Genomic DNA, 21,337 nt, shown 5'->3' on the forward strand with positions numbered 1-21,337 from the left:
TCGTTCATCTTCCACAACAGTAAAATTAATCATAAAAAATATTATTTAGTTACACCCATATGATTAGTGTTTCTTTGCCCTATCCTGTTTTAACATGTACATTTGTGTTTACATATACTTAAAGGTAGAAATTGTAGGGTTTTTCAGTTGCTGTTTGTAAATGCACTAGAAAGTGAAATACCAACGCTTTGGGTTAGTAAAGGGTCACAGGCGCTGTAATGAGAAAATAAGAAGGTATGGGTGAAGGACATGGTCTTTGCAGATGCACTGGTGGTGGGCCATTGACAGGGATTATTTTTGTTTGAGCTAAAGCATTATTTTTGGGAAAATCCTGTATAGTACAGACTTAAAGTAACAAGGTTACACAGGTAATCAAAATGCTTCTGTGCATACTATACCATAAAAAACTGATTTTCCCAAAATTAAACCACATCTAACACCTTTGGGATGAACTGGTGGCCACCGAGCAGCACTACAGCTCTTGCAGCTGATAGCAAAGCCTTGTAGCGAGGCTCCTAAATCCTTTTGGAAAGTTTTTGCAGAGGACTGGAGGCTGTCACAGTAGCAGACTGATGCAGACTGTTTTGGAATGAGATGTTTAACAATCACATGTTCACATACTTTTCGCCATAGAGTTTGCAGCTCTTAAAGGTAGAGCAACACTCACACATCACGCCAAATTAATGATTAGGTAACAAAACACATACTGTCACTGACTAAATACTTGGAAACAGTTGAGTAATTTTATTAACCACTGTTAGGTTTGTGCCGACATTGCTTGTCACTCCTGGACATGTATGGAAGTTAACATGTCTTCTTTTGGATGGACAGAAGCATTAAGACTTGGTCACCCTTAAAAACCATCATAGCTTCTTTCTTCAGTGAAGCCTGCAGAATTTCATGCAGAGTGACCAACATTACAGTTAGTGCTTTGCTAAAATGTATAGCAAGAAGTTTTTATTCCATCAAAATCCATGTTCCTCGTAGCCAAAACTCATGAGTCCTCCTGGCTGTTTTCTCCTAACACTTCCATGAGCGCCTCCTGGTTGGAGAACTCCTGCAGAGAGGAGTTCATTTCATCCAGCAGATCCTCTCCCAGCAGGAAGCTCTTGATATCGTGCACCGTCATGCTGATCCGGTGGTCTGTAATACGGTCCTGGGCGAAGTTGTAGGTTCGAATCTTCTCTGATCTGCCTTTGGTGCCAATCTGGAGGAGGAAAAAGAATTAAAATGGGTACATTTTTCATCCATCCTTTTGGTTTTGCTGCCTTTTTATGAATTGTTTATTCTTAAAATAACCTTAACATTCAAATGTGTGGCGCTTATGTATTAATTTACTTGCTTGTTTGGTTAATTTGACTTGTTTAATTCTATTTTGAAATAACTAATGAAAGTCAATGTCCTACATCTTTCAAAAATAAACACTATTAATATTGTGGAAAGATCCATCACTTGTCACACCTGTATTTCGGGTTATATTTGAATGTCTCCACCTATAAATACAGTATCTCACCTGTACTTTACGCTGATTGTAGCGTTTGCTGGTCTCCTCCTCCAGCTTCATGCTGTACAGTTTTGCTCTGAGAGCCTTCATGGCTTTGTCCTTGTTCTTCAGCTGGGACCGTTCCTGCTGACACTCTGCGACCACGCCTAACAAACACACATGTATTAAAGTACTGCTCTTACATGAACCTCTCCAGACTCAGTGATTCTTCATCAAAAGACAGACAGCGCAATTAAAAATTAGAACCCCAAATAGAAATGACACTTTTTCATACTTCAGTAAATACATTCATGAACAGCGGTGTCAGTGATTAGATACTATATGCACAATCTGTCGTATTTTGTTGAGCTGTATTTACCTGTAGGCAGATGGACTATTCTGACTGCACTGTCCGTGGTGTTGACATGTTGACCTCCCGCTCCACTCGCTCTCTTCGTGTCTATCCTCAGGTCCTTTGGATTTATCGTGAAAGATATCTGACAAGAACACACAAATTTACTTACATCTAGGTTAACGTCAGATGAGCAGAAGAACAAACCTACTCCTATATGTCCTTCCTACAGGGTAAATAAGTGTTCAAACCCATGAGACATGGAGAAACGGCTAAAACAGTCACTAAAACTAAAACAGATAAGGCAAAATTTCATTTGTCATGGTGAAATAAGACTTTCTTTCATATTTTGCAGTGTGTTTCCATGGTTTTCATATTACACACAGATGAAGCAAAAAATGTCAAAAGTACAAAACCTACAAGAAATAAACAACCAAAAAAACCCTCACAGACTTGAGCTCATCACAACAAACTGAAATTCTTTGCTTATGTGATATCCCATTAGTCTGCCATTCAGAATAATTTCTATTCAACATCCCACTCCAACAGGAAATGCATCATACTCAGGAAACAAGACTCTCCAAGTGATTCTTTACTTGATCTCTAATGATTCTTATGGAAAAAACAGGTTGTTTTAACAGCAAGAAGGAAAACAATAGGGATAAACGGGCTGCGTGTGTTTATGCCATCCATCTATCGTCATGGAAAGCTGTACCTCGGTGGGTTGGGGCAGCACAGCCACAGTCATGGTGCTGGTGTGCATCCGGCCCTGTTTTTCAGTCTTGGGAACCCTCTGAACTCGATGGACTCCAGCCTCGAACTTCATCCTCTTGTAGCTCTGAGGGCCGCTGATGCTGGCCGAGGCGTGACGCAATCCACCTGGCCGTGGGTGAACAATACGTATCAATACTAGAATTTTACTGCTGATGATATAATATAATATGATTATGTTATTTTAAATGCTCATATCAAAGAGAAGTACTTTAATACTAATGAAAATCATGTAAAGCTTTTCCTCAAAAATGTGCAGTTTCTTCTGCTGTGTCTCTGACATGATAGCTGGTGTACTTCAGTGTCTACTCCATGTTTCTGTAGTTTAAGAAGGGCTCCCCCTTGTGTTTAATGCCATTATTGCAATTGTGATTGTAATGTAAAAGAACAACAGGGGTTTGCAATTTTTGGCTGACATACACATCTCTATTTAATTATCATCCCATCTCTATTTTCAGTCACTTGTTGAAATCCAAAAATGTGTTTGTCCAACATCACTCACCATCCTTCTTATACATAAACACCATCTGATTTGCTCTGTAATGTTTCTGGTGTGTATTAAGACAAAAGAGGAAGTAATCCAGCTCTCTGAAAAGAGTCAGAGTGCAGCTGAGGAGTTCACATTACAGTTACATAAATAATAATGCCTTAAAAATATAAGTTTATCAGAAATAAAAATGGCAAAAATTGAGCCAGTTTCAGTTTTATTTGCTAAGGTTTTAAGATATCAGCCATTATGGAGGTAAAAATGAAATGTGTTGGGAAACTGTTTGTCATGATTTGAGTGAACTGACTATTTAATCTGATTATAATTACAAGTGTGCGTGTCCACTGACCTAGTTCGCTGGTCATGTGCTCCAGGATGTCAAAGGACCAGCCGTGGTGCTGAGCGTAGCCCTGGTACATGTCAAACACCTGCTGGGGAGGAGGAGGTCTTAGATGGTGTTTCTGTAAGTACGGACATTCCCAAGACTAAAAAAATCTTTCTTTATGGTTTGCTGAAATGACTGATGTACAACGGTAGAAAAATTTGCATTTGTGTCCATCTTATTATGAAATTTTATTTATAGATCTTTCTCTAATAAAAAAAAATGTTCTGAAAAAGTCTATAATCTCAACAATAACAGTTTAAAATAATAAACAATAAACATAAGTACTTCCAGACCTCAGCAGTGAACAACATGGCCTCCTGACCCCCGACACCCGCTGTCACCTCCAGGACAAGGTCGCTCAGATCTGCCTCTTCCTCGGGGATCAACAGTTCCAGGATCTGATTGGTGAAGCAGACAGTGTGATGAAGAACTGGACAAAAATCACAGGAACAACAAAAAGCAAACGGAAACATCTTCAATTAGCTCATGGCTTAACACTGGTACTAGAGAAAATGTGCTGTTACAAAACCTTGTTTTATTTTCTTTGTCTTTTCCTTTACACTGCAGCTTGATGCAAAAATGAAACGTCACAGTTTTACCTTTTGACTGAGATCCTGGATATCTTGTAAACAGCTCTCTCTTTCCAGCTCAGCTAGTTCCCGCAGGGCTGGGTCTTCATCTTTGGGAAAAACAAAAACATTCAGTAAACTGGGGTTGTGCGATATGACAATTTATACACTCACCATCAGAAACTGACAAAATGCTCATACAGTGATATCTATCCTTTTAAAATGTCTGGTTGTACTGGACTGCTTTATAGCAATATTGTGAAGTACCTTCCTTTGTCAGGCATGTTAATCATTGGATTAGAGCAGTTAATCCCATCTGGTTATTTTGATTCATACAATTTTTTTTTCATAGATTTTCAAAAAACAAAAAAAGACCATGTTGCTTATATATCTTCACTGTGATTGTTTTGTGTTGCATATACTAGGGCTGCAACTAATTATTGTTTTCATTATCAGTTAATGTCAATCATTTTTTCGATTACTCTATTAGTTGTTTGGTCTGTAAAATGACAGAAAATTGTGACAAATTTTGATCAGTGTTTCCCAAAGCCCATGGTGACATCCTCAAATATCTTGTTTTGTCCACAAACCAAAAACAGTGGTGGTCAAATCAAGTCTAGCTTCTCCTCCTTTCCTCCTCTCATTCCTGACCAGCAAAGTCCTTCATGGTCCAAAGAAATGAACTGACTATTTTAAATTTAGTGTGTCCAATCTAGCTTTTAAACAAGACCTTGAATTAAGCACAAATGCAAGAAACTTCAGGATACTTGAACAAGGATTATTTTCCTACATATTAATGAAAACTGTCTCCTGCTCCAAAATGAATGCAATTGTGGCTTTTTAGAGATATTCCACAAAATAACCTCACTCAGTCTCTTTCTTGTCTTTCTACCGTGGCAGCAGCAGAGCGCCTCACCTTTCAGGAGCGCCTCGGTGTCAGTGAGGTCTTTGTGTTTGGTGTCCAGCTCTCTGATGCTCTGGACGAGAGGAGCCAGCTGGGACAGTTTGATCCTCTTGGCCCTCAGTTCGTCATCACTGCACTGCTCCTCTGACACATCGCCGTTGGCTGCTCTCAGACATTCACTGTACTCTGTCTCCATCTTCTTCAGGTGTTGCTGCAGAGATCTCTTGGCAAAAAGCTCATCCACAGACAGTAACTTGGCCACCATCAATGGTGTACCAGTGTGAAGACTTCTTGTAGTTCCTCTACAGTGATTAACAGTTTGGCAGGTGGCATTTGGTGATTTTTGAAATTGAGGTATCCACAGATTAAAGACACACTGCTTTCCTCTTTGAAGAAGGTTGACAGTTCTTCTGTAAGCCATTGTACAACAAGATGTGTCTGGACGTTTCAGCGTGAGGCAGAACAAACGGATCTGGCTGATTTGATTTTGTCACATGATTTTTCTCTAGTCCGAAAGCAACATTCGGTCAAAATATTAAGATTTTATGTTTTTATTTAACAGTTAAGTGTTTGATTTCAACCTACGAAACAAAATAAGAGCATCTGAAAAGGAAAATAAGTCAGAAGTGATCTTGAAATCAAATAACAAACCCTCAGATGCCTCCGTTGGCTTTTTCTGGTTATCTAAAACATCGGCATGGCTCTAATGAAACAGATTTCGGACATAAATTGTCTAAAAACTGTCGACCAAGTGGTTGTTAATGCTTGTTATAAAAATATTGCTCCTTTACCACCTTGCTGTAGGGCGCAGACATGTTGAATATGACACGCATGCGCAGTGGGTAAAACGTCTTCCGCAGCAGACCAAAGACTTCCCCCTGGTGGTGCTCTATGATTACTCCACTTTGCAACAAAATGCAAAGGCCACTCAGACTGGGATGGTGAAAAGACATGAAAACATAACATTTAAAAAAGCTAAAGCTCCAATTATATGAGTATTAAAAAATATATAACGATGATATTGTAGGTTATCTGCCACAGCTTTGTTTTGTGTCTGTTAGTTGTTGGTAATTTCAATATGTTTGACTGGTGTATACTCAGTGGGCCGCATTGCCTTTGCTGTTTTGTAGTTGTAATTGAAATGACTCTGTGGAATTGTAAATTGGACTTTGAATTGAAATTGGATCGACGCTGAGATCATCATTTAATTAGCATTCTGCACTCCAGGATGCAAAGACGTTGAGCCACATCCACAACTTCACACATTCTCTGTCTCTGCCTGGCCTCAAACAGTTTTCTCACTTCTCTGTTCAGCTGTTCTACTGTTCTGTTCCCCTATTTCACTGTGTTGTACATTGGACCTCAACATAACAAATTAATGAAGATGTGGGTGAGGATATGTGCCCCTTTGTAATTTTTACCTGTAAAGCAGAACAAATGCCATAGAATTAAAGTGAAAAGTGACTGAAACAAGTAGAGTCCTGTATCTAAACTACCCCATCCTGCAAGCCCCCCTCTGTTTGGTTTCAATGAAAGAGCCTCTTCACACATTCCAGGTGGGGGTGTGAACTGAACTGTCCTGTGAATTACCAGTCTTTTAGCTCTTTTTATCTAAACAAGAATTCCTGACAGACATGAAAGGGAAGATTTAACTTTCTTCCAGTCTCATTCCTTTTGTTTGCCACTATAACTTTAATCGGTAAATGACCCTTTTGGATTTCTCTGTCTGTTCAACAGTGTGATGTGATGCAACCTAAAACAGTGGGGGAAAAAATACAGCATTTCTTGCATGGCACATCTGTGCAATACCCTGTATATGACTGTATTTAGGTTGTTATACCTTATACTTTATTATCAAAGTAGAAATGCTACTATGTATCTTTCAGCGTTTTCGGAGTCTTGAAGAAAAAGTTATGATAATGTGTGGCCGTTTTAACATCTCAAATTATAATGCAATATTTGCAGCAATACTAAATTTGCAAGTTATGGACGGGACAGCTGAACAATGAGCTGAATCTTGCTGCAATATTTCGGTCGAGGTTTGCTAAATTCGGATACTTTGATTAGTTCCTAAAGTTTATAGGCTGTAACAACTTATTTTCGACTGTGTTTCACGTCGGATGGAAATAACAGCGGGACCACGTAACTGCGCGCTGACGTCTTACACCACCATGTCAGCGCCCGTTGGTTGATGGTTTAAAGGGACAAACGCCCGCTTCGCTGTGATTGGTTTGCGCCTTTTGCGCACCGATTTCAAATAAGAAGGAACAACTGGCGGATTTTCAGTTGTAGCCGAGCATTTAAACTTGGTAGAGCGGGTGGGAGCTGAAAGTTAGCTCAGCGGCTAAAAGGAGGGAAGCAAGAGTCCGCTTTGGATAAGGATATTAACAAACCTAAGGTAAGAGACTTCACTTAATATCTCCTATCCTACGAACTGCTAATGCTAATACACAATTATTATGATGTACTCTAATTTTGTTAAGAATTGTATGTCAGCAGCGTTAGCTAGTCGGTGTAATAGCTAGCTTAGTTATGCTACATGTAAGTCGGTCAAATGGCTTGGGGAATTGAAATAAGACTTAACAAAACGTACCGAAACTATTCTAACTTTCTTAGTATATTTAGTTTTCATAGTATGAGCTGTGTGTGTAGTTGCATAAGAGTAATTTCCAGCCGCCCCCCTCACACCCACTGTAACGCTACGCGCGTAAATTCAAGTTAAAGGATATGTGACATGGACATATTCACATATCAATGCGGAGAAAATCACACCAAGATGATTTTTTTTATTGAATTACACCAACTCAATGTATGTCTTTAAAGACTGCAAACCGAAGGCGCCTGGCTGAGCATCTTTACGTCACTCCTACCTTTCCGCCAAATCTACGCCGCGCCAAAACCGATTATTTGATTTGCAACATATATGCCAGAACAGTTTCTGACTAGAATCAAAGTTCATGTTAATAGTTTAACAACAGTATAGTCATGTGTTATTTCTTTCTTTAATGTCAGGCAGTAGTTACCATGATTAGAGGTAGCTAAGTTGGCTTGCACGAGGGAAGCCATGTTGTATGACAGACTCAGCAGCCATATTCACATTTAAAACCTAATATAATCTCCCCATTTGTCCTTTATCCAGACATCTACATATTGCACAGAGCACATGTTGCACTGTAAGAGAGTCATCATGAAATGCCCTCGCTACGAGACAACCATTGCTAACAAAATGGAGAAAAGCTCTGCTGCTGTAGCTGCTACAGAGTCCAAGGTACTTCACCTCAAAGCTTCCCCAGTGAAAGAGCCGACCCCCATCAAACCCCAGTGTCCACCTGCTGGAGTGACTACAGTGCTGTTCTCATTCAATGACAACACCAGAGCAGTCCACAACAAGGAAAACAGCACAAGTAGGGAACACGACAGGACTCTGGATGAAGGGTTTGAGGACAGTGGCTATCTGTCTTTGCACAACAGTCAGATTGTTGAAGAAGATGATCATATCCAGGGGAAATCCGCCACAACTGTGCTGCCTTCTGCTGCTACACATCCAGAAAAGACAGTATCACCAAAGAATTCTCCCTCCAAATGTCAACAGAGGACAAACACGAACAATCTGGTGCCTTTGGTAGCAGCGTCCACTCCTGTGGGTTGTCAGAGAAAGGGAATAGCAGCACACTCACTGTCATCAACCCCGTCCACCCATCACAATGATGCCAGACTGCCTATACTCAAGTTCCAGCAGGCTGTGTGTGAAGAACTTGCCAAGAGTTATCGGAAGAATAAGAGGTAGGATAATATAAATATTGTGACATAGTAGGAGGCACCAACTCAGTCAAGTTCAAGTTTTGGTCTTTGTTTAGTTGTACTGTTAAGACTCACCTGACTATAAAATATTCAGTAATCAAGTGAATGACAAATGTTTTCCTGTGTCTAAGGTATGACTGGAGCATTGTTACAAAGGTAGCAGAGGATCATCTTTTGGATCGGGTGATCGGAGGCCAGATGGGCCTGGAGTACATCGACATGTTTTCATCTCTTCTGTCCAGGAACATGAGAAGCATCCTGACCAATATCCTGGCCTTACTGGGAGACATGGACCTCATTAGGTAATTGTCAAATGCCTCACTATGTACTGCTTTCCTCTTTGAAGAAGGTTGACAGTTCTTCTGTAAGCCATTGTACAACAAGATGTGTCTAGATGTATTGACAAATGCCTCACTATGTGTGGAGAAGGTTCAATTTTGTGTGAGATATAATTTTGACTGTTTCAAGGGGTCAAAGATGACAAGTTGTGTTTTACCAATTTGCTTTAAACCAAAAGCGTCTAGTAGCTGTTATACACTATAAAATGCATTTGCATCTTTAAGAAAATTACATCTGCCCAAAATTGATACTTTACTGTTTTATCCAATGAGGTCACTAGAAGGTCTTTTGTTAGCTTGATTAAAATGAAGTGGTGGTGTGAACTGTGAAAGTTCAAAGAGAAATTTAATGCAGATACTTGTCAGAAAATTGTAAGGAAATCAACTTTTTTAAAAATTTATATTCATCACATGTTCACCTTGTCTTGTGTCACAGCTGTAAGAAAGTGAGCCGGACTTGGAGGAGGATCATCTGTGAGGATAAAGCAGCTCTGAACAGGTGTCGAAGAGCAGAGCAGGCACTCATGGTGAGGAAACACACACACAAACCCACACAAGTGTGCTCACACCAAAGAAACATAGGCTGTGTGGTACAATTATTTGTCATTTCAAGAAGACAAAGAACTAGAGAAACGCAAAACTGTATGTGAAGTTACAAAACATTTTTGTGTATCTTTCATGTTCTAATGATTCCCTTTTTTCTTTTCATTTTTTTTTTTCTTCAGGAGTCAAAGAACTCTTTGAGAAAAAGGGGTTCTGGACTGACGAGGGACGTGGCTGTGTCCAGGGTGGTGCTCTCCTGCATGCAGACACTGGCCTCCTCAAGCACTCCACCAGCCTCCTCTTCCTCATCCACCCCAAGCTGCAGGGTCAGCAGGCGGACGACCCCCTCTCAGAAGAGCAACACACACAACTCCCGTTTTAATGAATACGTGCAGGTGAGTGTTTCTGCATGTATCAGGGCTGCATTAAAGGTTATTTGCATTATTGATTTAATCTGCTGATTTTCCCAATTAACCCCTTGGACTTAAAAACATAATAGCAGTGAAAAGTGGCCATCACAGTTTCCTAAAACCCAAGCTGATGTCAACAAATATCTTGTTTTATTTGACCGACAGTCCAAAGTGTAAGACAAGCAACAGGTTGTCACTGAGACCCCCAACATGGCATGTCACTTGCCCCAAGCAAGTGGGCAATCCACATTGTTGTGCTCTGCAATGCAGATGAAATTAATCAATACAATATATGCTCTAAAAATGCGTAATGTAGATTTTACTTGTTGGATTTGTATCTTTTAACAAATGTGTTTTGTCCTTCTTTCCAGGCTGCCAGTGGTCTGAAGCAGCACCAGTCTCTGCGTCCTTGCAAGCGCTGCGGCTCACCGGCGACGTATTCCGCAGAGGCTCAGAGGGCCGTGTGCACGCGCCACAGCTGTCTCTTTGACTTCTGCACCCACTGCCAGGAGACCTTCCACGGCTCGACCCCCTGCAGAATGGTGACACCCAGAGCCCACTACCCCTCCAAGTCGACCCCGATCATACCAGGCAGCGCTCGCAGCAAGAGGAGCGTCAGGCGTCTGTGACGGAGCACCGCCGAGGTTTTATTCACTGACTGTTTTAATTGGGTGGGGCATCTTTCTCTGGCCTGGCTGCTGCTGAAGCTCGGACAGGGTAAAGTTTTTACACAAGCTCAGCCTGGAAGGGCTCCTGTACGTGCAATGTCGCAATCTAGCTCTACCAAACTGCGTCAATTGACTGAAGCACTTGTTAAAACACTGCTGGGATAAATAACCAGCGAGTGTCATCTGGCTAAAACTGTTGTCGTCTGTTAGCGACAAACATCTGATGCCAAGAAATGCAAAATAAGAGGCTTTAAACTGTATAACTGTATTATGTTTTAAAATGAAATGGATGTAAATATATTGTATCTTAAATAGTTTTATACTTTTTTTTTTTAAATAAATGTTGATCCTCAGGATGTCTTTAAATGTTCATATTTACTGTATTTGTATTTCTTGTAAATAGAAATTTCCTAAAATTTATCTTGTGTTTGTGGTTCTTTGATGCTTCATTTATTCCAGAACTGACTGCAAGCTTGACTTCAGTTGTGGTGAAAACAGTTTCTGCATCTTCAGTCAGTACATAATGAGTTTTATTTTACTATAAGAAGTGACAAATGTTTTTTTTTAGTAATTTAGCACTATAGTATATTTAGTATTACTGTATGCTGTATTTTCAGAAATGATAGACTTCATTTGGCTTTCATAAAGCTGGGGGGAAAGTTGGTTAACTGTCACTGGAAAAATGCCTGGGACCTGACAATGGGTTGTTAGAAAAATAACAAACAAAAAAAAAATCTGAAAATAGAAATGCATTAAGTTACTATTCCCTAGTTACTTGCTTTATTTCAAATATAAACTTGTAAGTATACTGTGCAGGTCAAGAATCAACCTTTTAAATTTAACTTTATTTATTACTCATTCAAACTGACATTTCAGTTTTTCTGTAATGTCTTGCACCTTTTTGAGATACCCTATTGAAATACTGTAAAAAAAAAAAACACAAAACTTTTTTTTCCACTTTATTTAGTTCTTGTGTGTAGATTGTTCTGAGCCCACAAAGTGTTGTTGATATCTGGATATACAATAAGCACCCAGACTGGACAAATTCAGACCTAACTTAGGGTGCAGTTTTTGTACAGCATTCTTTCTTCACCACAGAACCAATTACAAACTTCACCCAAACTCAGAAATACTATTGTAACTATTCAGATTCATAATTAAGCAAATCAGTTAGATATAAATAAATAGTTTTCCGCTTCTTTAACACAGTTAATTTATGAGCTCTATTTAGAAAAATAGTGTTAGAAATGCGTAAAACCAATGACAGAGTCTTACATGTTTGCAAGAAAAGACTTATGCTGTCCTTAGAAGGTGATGATGAAGCTCATGTGGGTCCCAGTTTCATTCAACATGTCTTAGCAACTGAGAAAACTTGTAATATCAGTCCCAGGATCATTGATATCAATGCACATATCAGTATGTTTCATTGTTAAATGCACCTAATGTGCTATGATGTCAGGGTGAAATATTTCATGATTTATTACTTTTCTACTTATATGATATTTACTACTCTGCTTATATGATATTTTAATTATCACCAGATAATCTGTCAAACGCAAGGCATTCTTTTGACTATTCTCAATTAATTACAAAATTACATGTGTATTTACACAAGACAGTTTTTATTGGTAAATAAATAAATGTTCACTATGTGAATGGTCACTGTGTACATGAAAACAACAGCAGCACTAAGAAGAATGTTCATGTGCCCAGGATGTAATCCTGTTGACACTAGTACTGAAACTCATATCATGACTTTGTATCAGTGGTATCGATACTTTGGGCATCGATCTACCCACACGTGCTTTTCACACAGTTGTCTTTTTGTTTCACACTTCTATTTCTATTGCAAAATATTTAACACAAACACTTCATCTTCTGAGAGTTTTCTCAGGGTGTTCTCAGTCTTATTCATAATGAAGAGAAATCTGTTTCTACTAACAGAAACAGAAACCTCGAATATACAGAGGTGCAAAAATGTTGACTATAATCAGTATGAAGTCGCATGTAAAAGGACGCATCTAGTTATTTACCTGGGGTTTGCTAAAAACAAACAAAACAAGAAGCAAAGAGATGAAGCTGGTTTTAGTTTTATTTACCAGCATTAAACGGCTGCAGGTTAATATGTAAGATTTGATGTTTAAAAAGAAAGATGTGAGTGGATTGAGTTTTTTGTTTGTTTTTAGACACCAAGCCTGTAATTCTAATCATCGTATGAAGAGGACAACCTGTTGTAATGTTTGTGTCACTTTCTCTCAGACTCAGGCTGATATGAATGAAGACTGTAAAAACACAGTCCATTGTCAAAGTCTCTGACATTTTAGCTGCAGTCATGTCTTGATTTTCTTCACCAGAGGGCAGCATTGTTTCCTCTCTCTCAAACTCTCTGTAATAATTCTGTACTTGGAAGGTCTCTACACTATGATCTGCAACCTTTTCTGTCAGTGTCTGAAATTCAATAAGAGTTACAAATACATAGGCAGATGTTCATATATTCAAGCTGATTAGAGCACATTTAGAAGGAGAAGTACTTTTTTCTGTGGTTTTCATTTTTTTTGCCATGAAACTTGAAGCACAGTATGTAATGTGTGATGGATATTTAAGTGAAGTGAATACGTGAGGAACGTTTTCTCCTGATATGAGTATTTTATCTTCCAGGAATTATATGGGGCCTTGTAAGAGCAACAAATAAAATCTCACTCAGTACAGAAAACACATGCTTAAGATATAAATAAGGTTCAGAAAGTGTTTGACCATTCATTCTGTAAATCACTGTCTTAACACAGGTTGGTCAAGATTTCAAATGATGACATCATAGTAACAAACTTACTGTAACTGAATGAGGAGTCCATCAGTAGAGCACTTTCACAGCAGACATTTTTTTCATGAAATAGTCTGATAAACACAGGTGTTACAAATGATACTAATTACGGTAATTAAAGGTGCTGCTAATCTGCATGTTGTCTCACTGGAAAGCTCTGCTGCGTTAAATGGAACAGGACCTTAATTAGTATCACTGGCAACACCTGTGTTTAGCCTGCTATGTCAAATCAACATGGATGCTGTAAAAAAGGTCTATTTTATAGATCAAGATCACTTTACTCATCATAAAAGTTGCACCCAGCCTGTGAAAGCGATTGTATAATGTCTTTTTTGGATGATCCTTGTCAAATCTGAGAAAATAAATGAACTGAAATAAATTAATAATTTTAAATATATTTTTTTTGTTGTCATATACTATTGGAAAGCACTGAATAAATGTGATATGATAATAAACTGGTCTAGGACATATTGTCCCTGTTGGTTTTCCATCATACTTTTATACTATCAAAGTGGTGTCAAATTGCATTCTGAGTTATTAAAAAGGTCTTACAAGTCTTACATTTAACTTGACTGCACGTCCTCTGCTGCATCAATTTTGGTCATTTGTCTTGTAAATTTATCTCTTGTGAATTCCCCAGCTGCACAGAAATGCACCACTAACTTGCTGGAACCCTTTTAATATTTTACAAGCAGATAATCAAAGAAACATTTTCTTCCACTAAATAATGGCACAAAAGTCTGAAAACTAAATTTAGCATGATAACTGTCCTTGATGAGGATTCAACCCTAAAAGATTTTTACTTTGTGTTCACAACATCACTCTCTTGTTATATTTTGTTATGTTTTTTCTTGTTATGTCATTTTATTTGTCATGCACTTACCTCCGTGCCTTATGTGAGGCACTTAAATTGCCACCAACTTGTGATTTTTCATACCAAAGCAAGCCGTAGTGTTTCTCTGCATAATAGCCAACGTATTGCCTGTCAGCTTAGATTCTGAGAAAGACAAAAACAGAGAAAAGAGAGACCTTTTATGTGATAACATCATTTTTCATCACTGAGATTCTGGCCTGGAGCGCACAGAAAACACCCATTCAAAACATGCACTCACGAGAACATCAGCCTCCCACGATAAAAATAGGCCTCACCCGTTTCCCCTTAAAAAAAAGAAGTTTGCTTGAATCAGTCATTGCTTGTTTAGGAGAGTTATGAAGCCATGAATAGCATCACTGACATTATATAGTTACCTCTGACATTTGCAGGATGACCCATTTGTCTCCCATGTCTCTCTCTCTCTCTCTTACTCTGTGTGTGTGTGTGTATATTTGTGTGTGTGCGCGTGCGACTTTTATTGTGATGACGCATATAAACATCAGTCAACTTTCATTCATGTGTCAGCTGTTGCATGGAAATCGTTTCTGTTCAGCTGGATGTCCTGTAACGTGGAAACGGTGCTTGTTCTCAGAAACACTCAGGGCCCCGTTGCACAGAGCCTCCTTAGTGCCACATCCATCATAAGCTGTACTTTAAGGTCTCCCTTAAGCTTACAGGCTGTTGTCCGGAGTGTCCTTAGCTAAGGTATACCTTCTGAAAGGTACATGTTTAGCAGGGCGGTCTGAACCACTCGTAAGTTGTCCTTTAGTGATGTGCTCCGTTCATCCTGTCATAATTTTAGTCTTATTAGGCCAATATTATGCATTTCAAATGGGCAGATGCAGTTCACCTTTAGGCTACTTGCACAAATTACACCATGAGTTTGAAATTAACTTCATGAAAACTAATTATCAAAACACCGTTTCTGTGCAAAACTCATCATGAGAATGTTGTTACCTTGTATAAAGGTTCCACTTTGGACCCCATCAGAGGGTTCTACCCAGAACCCAGCATAAAGGGTAAATTTGTTGAAGGTTTAATTCAGAGCCCCCTATGAAAGAGTCTACAGAGAACTCTTCCATGGCATAATGGTTCCAACCAGAACCCTCTCTGGGGGTTCTGTCCAAAACATTTCCATCCTCTAAGGGGGCTCAGTGTTTTCATGTAGAACCCAGCAATGGGGTTCTACCGAGAACCCTTTTCATATTATAAGAGTTTTGTCTAGAATCTACCCAGGAGGTTCTACTGAGGACACTTTTATAATTCAAAGGTTTTATCTAGAAACAAGCTAGGGGGTTCTGGGCGGAGAACCCCTTTATATTATGGTATGCCGAACCACTGATGAAAGGGTTCTTCAAGGATCTCAACAATCCTGAGCAGAACCTCACCGCTTTGGGAAGAACCCTTATTTCTAAGAGTGAAAAAAACATTTCTGCCACTCTCAGCACAAGCATGCATTTCCCTTAAAGGTTCTGAAAAATGGACCCACATCTGTCACTGTCAAACAGGTTCCTGTACAAATGTCACACTTGTACTATTTCAAAAGTAGTTTAAAAGTAATTGTACTCACTTTCTCTTTTGTTCTTGTCAAGTTCTGTGCTTTGTATAAAGAAAAACAATAAGTGCCATTACATGTAACTCAAGCTGTCTGTAAAGATTCTCAGTCATCTTGGACATGGTACTGTATTCTCTCAGATCAGTACATAGGCAACTGGACTGTCTTGAAGTTCATTTCAGCTCTCGTCTGAGAGGCTTCTCCAGTTTTAACTGAGCAGTGGGGAGTTCCAGGTATTTAACCTCTTGTGGGGTCATTAACACCTTGAGAGTCATGCGAACCAACAAAGATACCTGGAACTCCACTCTACTGAGTTACAACTGAAGGAACCTCTTAGCTGAGAGGCAAAACATCTTCAAGAGTCTCAAGCGAGTCCACTTTTCCACATATATAACTTTCTTTCACATCAGGGACTCAGGCCACTTGACTCTAAAGTCCAGTTACAATACAGGAAGCAGAGGGAAACAGCTAACCTGGCTCTGTCCAAAGGTAGCAGAACAACTGTTTTTTCTTTGTGCTGAGCTTAGTTTTCTGTAGCCTTTCCCCCCTGAATTATTGCTTTAAGCACACCAACAATTTACTTAGGTGGTGGAAATGAATTTATTCATTTTACCCACTACACTTTAAAATGAAGTCCTGACTTAACTGTCAGGATGCTCCACATCTCACCATTTCATTTAGTTTTTAGACAGTCACATTTTTCCGAGGAACCACACTGATGAGAGTTATCATCTGTGACAGAGATTTATTGGAATTTATTTATTTAATTTATTTTTAGTGTTTGGACCAACCAAACACTGGCTCTAGACAGGGCCTTCCACCATTTTCTTGAGTTTGCAACCACTGTAGTTCCTCCTACAAGTTTGGAAGGGAAGGGTGAGCTGAGGTTTGCAGCCTGCAAGCCACTAATTCCTTCATGCCAGTCTTTTAAAGGTACCCATATTTGCTTTCTTGCCAAGCGTTAGATGAGAGTACACTTCAATTCATATCTGTTTGCTCAGTATGAAGCAGGAGCCAGCAACCCGTCGGCTTAGCTCAAAGACGACAAAATCCACCTCCAACGCTCAGCAATGCACACTTGATTAATGACAGAGTTGTATCTCATTAGTATTTTGCAGCAATTATCAGTACCAGCCACAAAAATCCAGTAATGTGTTCCTCTTTCAACACAATGTATACGTGACTACAAACGTTCATCTGTAAAGCCACTCATGGAGCAGCATGTTTTCTTGGCTCAGAAGTACCACAGATCTGTTACCTGCCAAAGAGAGACAAATACTTTGGTATAAAGGAGAAAAGAGCAGCAGCTGTACACCTACCATGTAAGAAAATGTCACGATGATGGAGCTAAATGGACTATTTTGTAAAACGTCAGAGCTGCTGATGTTGCTGTGGTGGCGGCTGCTGATTAGTCTGTGTGGTGGCCTTTCACTGCCTCTGCGACTCGGGGTCATTTATCTGGCAGATTTATTGATCGGCTGCTGCACCGAGACACATCCGCAACACAATCAGACCTGCTGCTAATTGTAAAAGTCATCAGAGTTGGCCGACAGACACATCTGTGCCTTTGTGTGTGTGTGTGTTAACAAACAGGTGTTTACCAGGAGGGACTAGTGCACCATGGAGACTTGTACACAAACGGAGGTAAACATTTTAAAATGCAGAATATCCTCTCACCTATAATTAAATATTGCAAATGAAAGGCAAGAAAATGTGTATTTTTTTTTCAATATTTTGTGTTGAAGGTTTCCTGACAGCAGGGAAAATTTCTCTTTTTTTCCATCAGCCCTCCTTCTTCCCTCTTTTCTGTCATTATTCTTAGTTTTTTATCTGGTCATCCTTTAAAGTTCACTCTTTTTTTTTTGCTCGTTTTTGCATAAATAGCTCATTTCAGCCCAAGGATAGAAAGGGGATGGGGGGGTGTATGACAGGGTAACATCCGGACCACGTGAGCAATGTGTGTGTGTGTGTGTGTGTGTGTTTTTCAGGTTGATGATCTTGATGCACAGTGACTTCCACATGTCAATCAGCTGCATGAACTGTAAAAGCCCTGAAACAGAGCTGTCACTTGAACGCCGGCAGGGAAACAGGAACGAAGCAGGAAGTGAATCAAGTCCTCAGACTGAGGCTGACGAGGGAAAAATGAAGCCTGGCTGGTGAATTTATGGTTTTAATCTAAAAAAAACGGCAGAACAAACACAGCAAGTTGACTGTGGCTGTGGTGGGAGCAGCCTTGTTGTTCACTGGCTGTTAGGGTGTAAGATGGCAGCTGACATGTTTTCTACCATTTATTCATCCAGGAAAGTTTAAATTCTCTTTATCAGCAACATTCAGCTTCATGGTCATACATGGAGTGTTTGGTTTTGGGGAATTCTTCCCACAAGATCACAGTCTGAAATCTTTTAAATGTCTTATCTAGCAGTTTAAATTAATGTTAAACAATAAGATTAGCTTAACTTAGTACAGTTACTGGGTTTTATTGGGAAACTTGAAGAGTGCACTCAGTAGAATGTCCACCAGGCAACAGATGGTGAAGCACCTACTGCAAAGTCACCACAACTTTCAGATGCAACTAGCAGTCATTTCCAAAGTTTTGCCAACAGTAACATGACCCCCACATACATTATCTTTAACTGAAACATTTCAGATTGAGGCAGTTGTTGACCACTTGCAGACCCTAGTGGCTGGTTAAGAAGAGTGAGAAGTCAATAGTTGTGTAAAACAGAGCAGCCTCACTGTTGCATGTCTCCGCCAGTCAGTCAAGTTACATTTTGCATCCACGTCTGCCCAAAATCATATAATAAATGTAGTGAAGACTTTGAAGAATTTAATATGGAACTTACATTGACCTGTAAGTTTGACAGAATTTAATAAAAGGTGTTAAGTGTATTTTTTGGCACGTATGATTACATGTATGACGTATAACTGCATTGAATAAACAGACAGAGGATCATGCAGGTTCAAAACAATAGTCCCATGTCAATCAAACATATTTGTAAGAGAAAAATCAGAATTATTCAAAGTGTCAGTTGTGATTAACCATCAGCTGATGGACAGACTTCCTGGTTCAACTTTGACCTGCAGCTGGGGCCAGATTTAACCTATCAAAGAAACACTGCTATCCCAGGTCAGCTAATGAGAGTTTCTAAATGACAAAGCCACGGATCTGATCACATAGAAGGATGTGACATGTTGACATATATGACTACAATGCAGCAAGGAGCCGTCACTTCTTCCCCATGGGTGTCAGCTGATTGACATGAAGTTCAGTGAGACTGACATGAAAACACTGAGTGTTTCTTTTCCCTTAAAATGCCTCATTCTTTCCCTGTTGACACAGAAGCATGTCGCTTTTATGACAGTTTCCGTATTTGTTGCACTTTTAGTTCTTTGCTGCTTTCATTCCAGAAACAATGAAGATTTTAGTAAACTTTTTTGTGAATGGCTGTTGAAAGGAAATGTAGCACCCAAGCAAAGCATTCTCCCAAATTTGTTACATTACTATGTCATTCTTTGACTCATTTCATTCAAAGTAGTTTGTGATAGGAGACACAAAATAGAAAGAAAGCAGAAACAATAAGCAATAGGAAAACACAACAAAGTATTTGTGCAGCTCTGGACAGACAGCTCAATAACTTCAGCACCATGGACAGCAACACTTTCCCAGTAGTTGGCTTAGTTTGTACCTAGTTTTGTACCTTTTTCGGTCTTCTAATGCTTTGTTTTATGTCAGTTGTGATGAGGTTCATCTCTTAAATGTCTGCTTCAGTTAAAAAGCTTAAAAGTTTATGTAGGGACTTTCTGAACGAAACCAGACCAGTGGAAAAATGGGTGAACATGTTTTAGCTTTATTTCCGTTGGGGCTTTGAAGGGAGGCTCAGATCATCTGTGCCCTACTGTGTTTCACAACATGGATGACAACGTGTGCATTCCATTGATATAATCACACTATAGCCATCAGATTCAATTTAATATGACACCTTTAATTCCTATTCAGGCAGCATTCACAGTTTCGGTGGAAATAGGTCACACTAGATACTGCTAATGGACAGTTGTGTGATGTCTAAAGGTCTGAAAGTAGCCCTGCTTTCAGTCATGTTGTCATGCTTCACACCATTAGCAGACTTCCCAGTCATCCAGCTGTGAGTTTCCACAGCTCTGCTCTGTAATGGCTCCCAGTGTAGAAGGAAATGTTTACCAGAGGCAGGTGATGAAAGAAGTTGAAGTGCAAATGGATGGTTCATCTCTGCTCTGGTCTTCACAACTTTGTTGTATTAAAAACAGGTTTCTTATTTTTTCCCTTTAATAGCTTTCTGGCTGTGAGAGAGTACCATCTCAGGATGATTTATCTGTATAGGACCCCACATGTCCAAATGCAAAGTTTATGTCATAATCTATGTGATGTGCATTTTTCTAAGCAAAATTATAAAATATAAAAGTGCACAGAGCATTGGTAAATGTCAATAATGATGACAAACCTTGTGCTCTTTTCGGTACCCGTAAGAATGAAAAATACAAGAACATTAAATAATAAAACACTGAGTTGGTTCATGAGAGTTACATGTATGGTTGAACTTGCAGGAAGCTACAATGAATGATCAAATTTGCGTAAAAGTTGTGGTGATTGCACAAAAATTGCAGAATTATGCAGTGTCTGCTCTATCTTAATAGCAATAACGCAATAATGATTCATCTTTATGCAGCTGTAAATCTGATGCTCAGTATTTGGAGATCCCTCCTGAAGCAACGGAAGTTTGCTTTACAGATGTTATTTAAGATGTGATGCACTTCATAGTATCATAAACTCAATCATTATTGTTTCACAGGCTGCAGAGTTTCAACAGGAATGAGCTCTTTGGTCAACCTGCACAGGTTAGAAAGAGCTTAGAGCTTAACATGAAGCTCTGTCCATCAGGCAAGGGGGCCTAACCGTACAATTTCTGGACAAGTCAGAGGTCACCAACATATGTGTAAATTATTTAAATATTGCTGAGGTGTGGATGTGGTCAGTTATCCTCCAAGTAAGCTTTTGTTGTTTTCTTTAGCCCTATTTCTCATGTTTCCAAAATTATTTGTAGATGTGATTTCAAGCCTTTATATACTTCTCAGTTGAGTAATGCTCTTTTTTTTTTACCTGCAATATTCAGAGACATTTTTGTTATACTCACAAGTGGGGAATCAAGTGCAGGACATGAAAAAAACAAAGTTTGTAAAATAGCTGTTTTTTTTTTTATTGTAGCAGGGTTGTATGAGGAGAGGAAGGGGAATGAGGCTGAGGCAGCTGCAGAGCTAGAGGGATGATGGTGCAGTTTGCCTGGGCATGAGCGAGAAGATAATGAAGGCGGCGGGCAGAAGAACAGGCGGGCTGGCAGGTGA

At 39.3% G+C, this 21,337-nt stretch overlaps 2 protein-coding genes across 2 annotated transcripts; one reads left to right on the forward strand and one right to left on the reverse strand.

The window, feature by feature from the left end:
- Positions 1–721: 721 nt before the first annotated feature.
- On the reverse strand, positions 722–5,492 carry mtrf1l (mitochondrial translational release factor 1-like). The gene is made up of 8 exons (XM_084736608.1): positions 4,964–5,492; positions 4,078–4,157; positions 3,772–3,876; positions 3,443–3,554; positions 2,551–2,714; positions 1,863–1,980; positions 1,514–1,650; positions 722–1,207 (listed from the first exon to the last, which is right to left on the reverse strand). Exons 1-8 carry the CDS (start codon positions 5,370–5,372, stop codon positions 995–997), a joined length of 1,338 nt encoding a protein of 445 aa, XP_084592734.1. The 5' UTR covers positions 5,373–5,492; the 3' UTR covers positions 722–994.
- A 1,711-nt stretch (positions 5,493–7,203) lies between these two features.
- Positions 7,204–11,131, forward strand: fbxo5 (F-box protein 5). The gene is made up of 6 exons (XM_084736517.1): positions 7,204–7,349; positions 8,091–8,734; positions 8,884–9,054; positions 9,527–9,617; positions 9,816–10,028; positions 10,415–11,131. The coding sequence occupies exons 2-6, from the start codon at positions 8,115–8,117 to the stop codon at positions 10,670–10,672; spliced, it is 1,353 nt and encodes a 450-aa protein (XP_084592643.1). The 5' UTR covers positions 7,204–7,349; positions 8,091–8,114; the 3' UTR covers positions 10,673–11,131.
- Positions 11,132–21,337: the final 10,206 nt, after the last annotated feature.

Source organism: Lutjanus erythropterus, chromosome 14 (genome assembly GCF_056507025.1).
Source record: "Lutjanus erythropterus isolate fLutEry1 chromosome 14, fLutEry1.hap2, whole genome shotgun sequence".
NCBI classification, from domain to species: Eukaryota; Metazoa; Chordata; class Actinopteri; order Lutjaniformes; family Lutjanidae; genus Lutjanus; species Lutjanus erythropterus.

Excerpts from the sequence above, each read along its gene's own strand:
- mtrf1l (XM_084736608.1), bottom strand. The coding sequence starts at position 5,372 with ATGGCTTACAGAAGAACTGTCAACCTTCTTCAAAGAGGAAAGCAGTGT. Across the intron at positions 3,877-4,077 it reads TCCAGGATCTCAGTCAAAAG|ATCCTGGAACTGTTGATCCC; the intron begins GTAAAACTGTGA and ends TTCACCAATCAG. Across the intron at positions 3,555-3,771 it reads CCATGTTGTTCACTGCTGAG|AAACACCATCTAAGACCTCC; the intron begins GTCTGGAAGTAC and ends CCGTACTTACAG.
- fbxo5 (XM_084736517.1), top strand. The coding sequence starts at position 8,115 with ATGTTGCACTGTAAGAGAGTCATCATGAAATGCCCTCGCTACGAGACA. Across the intron at positions 9,055-9,526 it reads GGAGACATGGACCTCATTAG|CTGTAAGAAAGTGAGCCGGA; the intron begins GTAATTGTCAAA and ends CTTGTGTCACAG. Across the intron at positions 9,618-9,815 it reads GAGCAGAGCAGGCACTCATG|GAGTCAAAGAACTCTTTGAG; the intron begins GTGAGGAAACAC and ends TTTTTTCTTCAG.